Here is a 10,590-nt window from a genome sequence, read left to right as displayed (position 1 = left end):
TATTCGATCGTCGCGTCCTTTTTTTCGTACCTGCAATTATTGAATAAAAATTAATGCCACCCGATATTTCGAGCCACAACAAAACCTATACCGAATATCCGCTGGCACACGGATGGCTTTGACGCTATCGTTAAATATATATATCACTCTATCGATCAAATTATTTTTTGTTTAGTTTATTTAGTATTCATCTCACAAAGTTGCTTGTCAAGGATGAGTTATTTTAAAAATTTTTTTATAACTCAGGACGATATTTTTCCGGTCAAGTTAATGAGCCATAAAATATTTAAATATTTTATTTTTATAAAAACTCAATTTTTCAAGAATTCCACTGAAATCAATAGTTTTTATTTCTTATATATAAAATTAAAATTTTTTCGGGCTGATTCGTTTTTTTACCGCGAAAAATCGCGAGTTGATTTGGATTTTGGTCAATATAGATTTTTTTTAATCCGCATTCACTCTGTTCTAGTTTTAGCGTTAAAATAAATTCTTCTACACGGGAAGAAAATTATGGGAAGTTTTGCTATGCCTTATGGGAATAGTTCCCATAATCGTATCGAAATTGTACCCATACTATTATAGGGATGGTTCCTATATATTATAAGAACCATCCCTATCATAGTATTGGTTAAATTCCTATACCATTATGGGAACTACTCCCATAGTATTATAGGAACCATCCCTAGTATATCATAAATTTTTTTTTTCGCAAAATAGGGTAAAAATTTTCCTCATGATATGGAGAGATTCAAATGGAGTTTCCTCGACTGTGAATTTCTATCGAAACACTAAATTAAGCTTAAAATTACCTTTACTATAACAAGGATAACTTTCATGCACGAATAAATATAGATATAGATATAGACTTGTTTTTATATTTAATAATATTTCTGTGTATTGTAGAAGTGATTTCCACACTTTTGTTTAATTTAATATTTTCATGATACCATGGGAACCATTTTCATAATATTATAGTAATGATTTCCATAATGGTATAAGAACTATTCCTATAATATTATGGGAATCGTTCTCATACTATTATGGGAACCATTCCTATAATGTTATGGGAATGGTTCCTATAGTTTATAGAAACCATTCCTATAATTAGAGGAACTATTCCTATGGTGTTATGGGTATTATTCCCATAATTATAGGAACGGTTCCCTTAACTTATGGTCGTAATTTCTTTGATGGTATAGAAAAAAATTTCACAAAATTATAGGAACCGTATCCATAATTTTCTTTCCGTGTACAGGATTTCCGGTTTTATTAATAAAAGTTAATTATAAATAAAAATTAATAGAAAAATATAATTTAAATAATCATAATTACATTTTATTCTCAAGTCAATTTCATTTTAGTTTTCCTATTTAACTATATGTAAAAGCTAATCATTTTTCTTAGCAATCCGCGACATATATATAGATATATATATAAAGTTAAAATAATTTAAGGAAGCAATAAATGAAAAAAATTTAAAATAAAATTTAAACAGAATATTAAACTTTTCTCCTGTGTATTCAATTTCGCTAAAGAAAATTTAACGGTTGAATTAGCGGCCAGTGAGTTTGAATAAAATGATTTGTGGTTCGGTATATACTGTACATATATACACACTTTATAAAATAGACTATACAATATTAGTTTCAAAAGAAACCGCTTTGCCACCGTTTTATACAGTGGCTTTCTGGCATACAATCTATTGAAAATGAATTTTCACTCTTTTTCAAGGTAAATTATTTTTTTAAAAAATAGTTCTACTTGCTGTCTATAAATATATATGTATAATATAAAAATAGTATAGTTTTTTTAGTATAGTGTGTGCAGTGTATAAGATATATATCGAATGGAAAAGTTTACAAAGAAGGTTTTAAAGAACCTTCGATGAGTTCTTTTCAAGGACGAAGATACTTAAGCCGCCGCCACCACACAAGTTTATACTACTTTTCAACGCCTTTCAATGTGTATACTGTGGAGAATATGCCCTCAAGAAAAAGAGATTGGATAAGTGAACGTGAATGAGATGGAAATGGTAGTGAAAAAGTGAACTCGACATCTATGTAACTTCTTGAGATTTTTTTTACAAAAAAATGAAAAGGAAATAAATTTACAGATTTCACGGCATGCATAAAGACTTAAATAATATAAATTTTTATACTTTATATGCAATAAAAAATATTAAGAAATAAAATACGTGTTATAAGGACGCACTCTGATAAAAAGTACTCGTGACAGGGTATAACGACGTGTGAAAAATATTTTTAGTTCTTATGGTTTCAGGAAACGAAACCACGAGCCATTAAATCTTAAAATGTTTTTTTTTTATCGACAATTGATGTAATTTTCATTTAAAAATTTCAAAATAAATAAAAATGTGTACGCCCTTATGGTTTCTGTTACCATTCTCTGTAACCGTAAGAGCGTATGAAAAATATTCAAAATTATTATTTCAAACTTCCCGCTATAAAAATTTAAAATTTTCAAAAAAAGGCAAGGTCTAATTTTCGAAAATGTTTAAACTTTTTTAGTCCGACGATATATTTGGAGCATTCTGAGCTGGAAAACAGCAGGAAGTTTTGGGTTTGTCCCATAGAGTCAACTGTTTTTCAGATTTTTTCTTTTATCTTTCTATAAATCCATAGTAAAAAAATCAGCAAAAAAACAATTGTATACGACCTTGTGGTCCCCGGAACCTCATTAGTGACAGGTATCAATGAGAAGATATAAGAGCGTTTTAAAAATTTTTTCCGCCAAATTGACGTCTTTCCGTCTAGAAATATAAAAATTGAAAAGCATAAATTCTATAATTTTTTAATAAGCCCTTATGGTCCCAGGGGATGGTGCCGGAAACCATAACCCGAGTCGAAATTTAGCTTCGCTTCAAGTACTCAATATACTTGAATATACCTATTGTAGTACTTGACATTCTTAAGCGGACCTAGATAAGCATTTTTCATACATTATACTCTTATTAATTTAACAACTAAACATGACATTTTCTCACGCAACTGACATTTGTAGGATTTATATAGGAGTTGTTTTTCCGTACAAATTAAGTACTTAGTAAATCCTTCTCTTTCTTGATCCTAGAATTTCAAGGTTTTAGCAAGGTTTTAAATGTTGACTCGGGAATTTTTTTTTATTCTATAGTTGATATTCATTTAACAGTTTTAAAATAAAAAAACATGTATACGCCTTTATGGTTCCCGGTACTATTTTCTGTAATCATAAGAGCGTTTAAAAAATTAAAAAATTTTTATCTTTTTTATTGTCTATACTTCGAGATTCAAAGTATAACAATCATAAAATAAAAATGACAAATTTTTTTAACTTTTCTGGTTTCCAGGTGATATAAGGGCCTATAATTATATTATCTATACGTACCTTTTATGGCACCTGTAACCGTATAGTTCCACGTTAGCAAAAAAAAAATATTTTAAGCTCCAAGTATTTTTTTTCCACCCTCTTATTTACAACTCTTGTGATTATTCAAATTTTCTACCGTAAAATAGTAAAGTGTAATCTTGTAACTTAGAGAGAGTAAAATAAATCATATTTAAGTAAGTAGTAACTTCAGTACATAAGGTCTCTCTAAGTTTAAGAGTATAATGTTTAAGGTTTGTTGGACATTTAGAGTGATTTTTGTTTGTGAGTATGTCGTACAGTTGGTAATAATAATTTTCAAAGTGTCGCGAGTTGGTTGCTCGAGGGCGGAACGCTATAGGTGTTGAGTGAGATACGAAGCAAGTTTGTGGTCGGACTTAACTCACTAGTGCACCACCAACTTCATACCTTACGACTTACAACTACTTCTATTCCAACTATATAATACATATATTTATTTATTTATTTATTTATTAGACCGATTTTAAAAATCGACTATTTTTTTTTCTTGAAACCCGCTATTAAATAGTTGCAGGGAGGTAAAATAAGATGCTTGTTAACAGATGAGCTCTTTATATTAATATTTAGTAGTTGCTCATCACAATTTTCTATTTTCCATTTAAATAACATGGGAAAAAAAAATTTTAAGTTTGGAATTTTATACCTGGGCAATGGCTCATTGCACAGATAAGCTCAGGACATAGTTTTATAGAGAATTAAAGGCTTGACAAAAAAAGTCTCTTATCATTTTTTGATAAATTTATTTGTTCAAAAGTTATTGGAGCTTGAAGTCAAATTTATAGTAAATTTCGAGATCTTTTTACGTTTCCGGCGAAACTATCAGACTTATCACAAAAGATCATAGAGTCTTTTTTTTAGACAATTTTATCCTTTACAAATTTACTCTGATAAAGTTTTTCAAAATCCCGCATTGTTTTCTAGTTATTCTCATTTTAATGTCAAGCTCTTGAAATCGTTCAAAACACTATTTTTTTTTAAAGCTTGACATAAAAATGAAAATAACTGGAAAACCATGCGGAATTTTGAAAAACTTTATCATAGATAATTTGTACGAAATAAAATTGTCTACAAAAAAGATTCCATGACATTTTGTGATAAGTCTGATAGTTTCAATGGAAAAGTAAAAAGATCCCGAAATTTACTATAAATTTGACGTCAAGTTCCAATAACTTTTGAACAGATGAATTTATCAAAAAATGATAAGAAACTTTTTTACACAACATTTAATCCCCTACAAAATTATACCCTGGACTTATCTGTGTAATGAACCATTGCCAAGGTATAAAATTTCAAACTTAAATTTTTGTTTCCATGTTATTTAAGTGGGAAATAGAAAATTGCGATGAGCGGCCTCTAAATATTAATATTAAGAGCTCATCTTTTTATAAGCATCGTATTTCACCTCCCTGAAAATATTTAATAACGGGTTTCGAGAAAAAAAAATAGTCGATTTTTTTGAATCAGCCATATATATATATATATATATATATATATACATATATATATTTATATTTATATACAGATAGTCTGCAATAGTATTCAATACCAGCAGCAGATATTTATTGTAATAATAAATTTGTGTATAGAAGACATATTATTATATGATGAAATTGGTATGATGGGATCGTTATTGGGTGATACGTATTGTTTCAGTAGAGCAAGAAATTTTCGATCAGACAAAAGTTATATTACAGAATACGTAGACATTCAGAAGCTATACGATCAGAAGTTTCAAATCCATCCAATTGGAAATACAATGTTGTAATACGGATACTCATCCGATTATTGCTATGGATTACAATAGGATACACACGTTGATCCAAATAGTTTGTAATACGAGTTGGTAAAATAGTGGAATGCGGGTGAGAGAATCGGGATGAAAGGTTTCACGACTCTTCTATTCAATAAATCCTATTAATAAACAAGGTTTATTATTTTAATCGAATAATAGTGAAAGTGGGGTCAAATGGACTCCAATCAATTTTATTGTTACATGGGGTAAAATAGGCCGTATCATATTTTTTATAAATGAAAATCACAAGGGTTACAATACATTTTTCATCAATGGAAATTACAACTTTACAAAGACAGTATGAAGATTAAAACATGTGCTACTGAAAATTCTCAAAACATTTTTTTAAATTTATTATTTTCATCTAAATAATATAATTAGAATTTTTAAAAATATATTTTACAAAATTTCGTTTAATTATTTTTCGTAGTCAGAAAAAAATTACTATGGTTATTCTTATTCCTATCCCGGCGTTCAAGACCTCATGCTCAGAAATTTAAGTTAAAAATTAAAATTTGATTTATTACAATATAACTTCCGCACTGACTTACGTCAACACCAAAATTTAATAATTAATTTTTATAATTATTAATTCACTTCAAATTATCTACATTCAATTTTTCAATCAACCGCTCGACAAAACCTCATACCGAAAAAATATCTCAGTTTCTAAATGTCCTAAAAATTATGTACTAAAGATCGGAACGTTTTTCGCGAAACGAATAATACTACCTTTAGGCAGTCAAATTACATAAATTTTTAATTTTCGTTGCGCGAAAAATTTTCTGATCTTCAGGTACATTCAAAATTATTTTCTGCTAATTGTAACCGACATTACCCTCAAGTTTATTAAATTTCAAAGTAAATGGAAGTAACTGCTTAAAAAAAAATTTCCAAAATTTCATAGTTGCCGTTCTGTCCTAATTCTCTACATCAATAGACCTTTTTCTCTATGCTCAACGCGAAATAAATTATACTTAGAAAAAAAAAATTTAATTCAGCAAAAAAAAAAAAAAAAAAAAAATTGCTTGCATCAAAAGCAATTTCATCAAACTCTTTTTTCAGTAAAAAATAAAAAAGAAATCATTTCATTTTCCCATACCATGCAGTTAAATTATTTAAAGTACCTTGCCTACTATAGTACTGAACACATGTCAAATGTATATATTTGAAATACTTCACAATCTCATGGTCTAGCATCAAACGTTTAAACATTTATCGTTAAACAGAGTTAATACTACAACGAATAAAATTGCTTTCATTTAATTTAAGTACTCTTTATTTTAACAATGGTTCCTATATATACCACGTACACTCAATTATTTAAAAACCAATTGAAAAAATTCCCAACATACAAATACTATTGAAATACCATCAAATTAATTAATAAAAAAATTCACTTAAAATTCTTTCATGTATTATGTACATATATATATTCATAAATTACCTTGAATTTATTTTTTTATCACCACACAACACAAAGTTTATTTTTCAAATAAATTTATCAGCAAAAATTTTGATATTCATAAAATAATGTATCACATAAAAGGAAAAATTGGCTTAAAAAAAATAGAGAGTCGTCCCTCGTGACAAGGAGATGATCGTGATAATTAGACGTCGTGTATAAAGGTAGACGTCGCGGCGCTTACTGCAGAATCGTCGTGGAGCAACCGCCCTTATAGGCATCAACGTAACCTCCCTCTCCCCGTCGCGATGTACTGGGAATACAACATATCTGTGTATACCTATGTATATATAGATATATGTATATACATAAGGATGTAGTGAAAAGCGTGTTGGATGCATCACGCAAGCGTCATTCTATCGGGGGTAGTCATAGAGCGAACGAAGCAAGAGACCGAGGAAAAGCTGCCGGGACCACATTGCAGTCTCGAGCGTGAACGAGGCAAGGGGAGAACGCGTTCCTCTACATCACTTGGCTGTGATGCCGCTTTACTAACTTCCTGTTAAAATCAAACTTTTACTTAAGTTTTAACGTTGGATGGAAATAAGCTTCTACAGCAGACTAACCAGTGCCAACGACTTATGCTCTTATTTTACTTAACTTTTTTTTTATTTATTTTATCTTCTTCTTTGTTTTTGTGGTCAAAGTGAAATTACCGGAAATCACTATTTATTTTATTTAATTATCTATTTTTTTTTAATAGTTCTGTTTTTAGTTTTTTAAAAACTGGGATTTGGTACTGAGACTTACAGATTTTTTATAATTTTGTGATCATAAAAATTTTTTTTTTATCAATTAAAATTATTGTAAGGAAGCCGCGGGAAAGTGACGTATTATTTTTGAAATAAAAATTTTTTTTATTCAAAATTCTAATTACAGTTCGTAGGAAAAAAATTATATATATGATATTTTTTGACTTTCTGGGTCTTTTTCGGGATTAAAGGGACACCTAAAGCCAAGTTTCTTTCCCAGAATTCTGATTATTATTATTCAGAAAATTCCGCATAAAATGACCTATAAATGAGTTAATTTTAATAAATATTTAAATTTTCTGAATGTAGATAAAAATAAAAAATTTTTTTACTGGTTTTCTGGGCCATTCCTTAAAATTACCGGGACATCTACACAGAAAAAAAGAATTTCTTCGTCCAAAAAATTTTTACTCACCCCAAGAAAATTTTTGCAACACAAATTGAAAATAAAAATTTTTTTTAGTCAGGCATTTTTCTAGTTAGAAAATTTTTGTTTTCATTTCATAATGTAAAATTTTTCTTACGCTAAGAAATTTTCTTGTCTGTGTAGGGTCGACTTAGTTTCCAGACTTCTGATACTTATTTTTCAGAAAATTCTTCACAAAATGACCTATAATTGGGTTAGTTTCGATGAGTATTTAAATTTTTGGAATACAGATATAGATAAAAAAATTAAAATTTTTTGATTTTCTGGGCTTTTACTTGAAATTTCCGCGACTCCTGGACTCAAATTACTTTTCACAATTTCTAAGCAAGTTTTCCATTTTTTGTAGTGGGACCAACTTGTCCCAGTATATAATATTGCACGGATGAACCATTTTGCCTCAAAACAAAGAGTGACAATAAATTGAATCTTTACTCAAGACACTTTTTTGAAGTACCCTCCTGATCTCCCTTTTTATTTATCAAAAAAAAAAAAAAAAATAATAATAAAAAGTCAAAAACAAAATATTTTTGGGTTGCTGTAAAATAAAAAATCGTTAAAATGAATGACAATATATTACACTAAGAAAAAAAAATCTTTGTCTATTCGTACCACAAGAAATTATGCTATTATAAATTTTCAATCTTATATATTTTTGGTTTAAAAATTTGAAAATTGAATTCAAAATAATTTTCTTAATCGAAGAAACCCGAGTTAGTTTTAAAATATTTTGATATTTTTCTCGCAGTAGTGTAAATAAATTTTGATTTTCTTTTGTCAAAAAAATATCAATTTGCTTGAAAAAATATTGTTTTCACAAGTTATTTTTTTTCTCAGTGTACATAGATATTTAAATAAATTTTTTATTTTAAAAATTTCACAGTTATATATAATAATATTAATAATAATAACAACATATATAATAATAGCAATAATATTTACTAATATACTATTATTAACAAGAAACGTATATCAACAGAATTAATAATAATTGGATGGCAATGATCCTTAGACAATCGAATGGTCTTCGAGTAGCGTCTCACCAAAGTGTGTTACTACGTAGTCGTGATAATAGACCATGATACACAAGGGTTGACCGATTATCAAGCTCGACCAGACCACGATATTACCCCATCTGGCGCCAAATCTCCGCTCAACGTGTTTACTTATGAACGACAATGGTATCTAATAACAAACATTGGTTCATTGATATTAATAACATTTGATCTTGTTATGCTTTTCCTAAATTAATTTTAATATTTCAAGAATTTCCGCCGAGAGATCACGGCTGTATATCTTGTGTGGTAGAGAAATCTTTGACAACTTGAGTAATTTTAATATTTAAACTCACTGATGAAGGCTTAACTTCTTTTAGCTACTAAAGTACTTTGCGAATGGTATTACTCATTCTTGACTCCGAACCAGTCTTTATTTATCGACTTAATAACGAACATTTCATTCGAATTCTTAATAAGCCATACATTTATTCATCGTTTATTAATACGAATTTTATTAATTCCTGTAATTCATTAATGCAAATATAACTGAGACGTTTATTAATATTTTGACTCGGTGTCAAATTTTTGAAATTATTTTACGACAAGACCACCCAGGGAAAAATAATTTCGATCTATGTAAATTTACTACTGTAGATTTATATACATAGATCTTAAATTTTTAATAGATCTCAGAAGATCGCTGATAATTTTGGAAAATTGTCAGACTTTAGATCTCGGTGATCTTTAAAGATCTTCGATGATTTTAGATCTATGTCAAACTCAAAAGATCTCTATTGATCTTATTAGATCTTCTGAGATTTCACAATAATATCAATGAAGATCTATTAAGAATTATGCAGAGCTACTCAGATCGGCAAGTTACAAACATCAATTTGTCTTATTGGAGTTATAGAGGTCGCCGATCTTCGATTCTCTTAAATTTTAAAAAATTTTCATAGATCTCTTGAAAAAAAAGTTCTGACAAATTTGAGATCTACCTTAATTACAGATCTGCTAAAAGTAGCATAAGTATAATTTTTTGAAAAATTAGATTTCCGTAGACATATTGTAGATATAAAATTTGAAATAGATCTCAGATCATTGATGATGTTGAAAGATCATCGATGATTTTAGATCTCTAGTGATCTTTGAAGATTTTCAATGATCTCAAATCTTCGATGATTTTAGATCTATGGCGAACTCAAAAGATCTTTACTTATCTCACTAGATCTTCCAAAATTTCACCATAATATCAATGAAGATCTATTTAGATTTATGGAGATCTACGCGGATTAAGTCATAAATATTAATTTTTTAATAAGGCTATAGATCTCGCTGATCTCCGACAATTTCCATGAATTTCTACAAATCTTTGTAGATCTATTAAAAAAAAAATTCTGATAATTTTGAGATCTATCTTAATCACAGATCTGGTAAAAGTAGCGTAAGTATAATTTTTGAAAAAATCAGATCTCCGTAGATATAAAATTTGAAATAGATCTCAGATCACTGATGATGTTAAAAAATCATTAATGATTTTAGATCTCTAATGATATTTGAAGATCTTCAATGAACTCAAATCTTCGATGATTTTAGATCTATGGCGAACTCAAAAAATCTCTATTGATCTCACTAGATCTTCCAAAATTTCACAATAATGTCAATGGAGATCTGTGTAGATTTATGAAGATCTACGCAGATCGACAAGTTATAAATAGCAATTATCCTTAATAAATCTACAGATCTCGCCG

The 10,590-nt window shown here is 28.6% G+C and overlaps 1 protein-coding gene across 1 annotated transcript in view; it reads right to left on the bottom strand.

Annotated features, from left to right (window-relative positions):
• Positions 1-8,688: 8,688 nt before the first annotated feature.
• Positions 8,689-10,590, bottom strand: part of LOC103568794 (diacylglycerol O-acyltransferase 1) — an 84,377-nt gene continuing 82,475 nt past the window's right edge. The window contains exon 12 of the mRNA XM_014439350.2: positions 8,689-9,026. Within this exon, the coding sequence (XP_014294836.1) occupies positions 8,850-9,026 (177 nt within the window). The 3' untranslated portion in view covers positions 8,689-8,849. The remainder of the gene's footprint in view (positions 9,027-10,590) is intronic.

Source organism: Microplitis demolitor, chromosome 6, assembly GCF_026212275.2.
Source record: "Microplitis demolitor isolate Queensland-Clemson2020A chromosome 6, iyMicDemo2.1a, whole genome shotgun sequence".
Classification (NCBI taxonomy): Eukaryota; Metazoa; Arthropoda; class Insecta; order Hymenoptera; family Braconidae; genus Microplitis; species Microplitis demolitor.
This window is presented reverse-complemented; position numbering and strand designations above follow the sequence as displayed.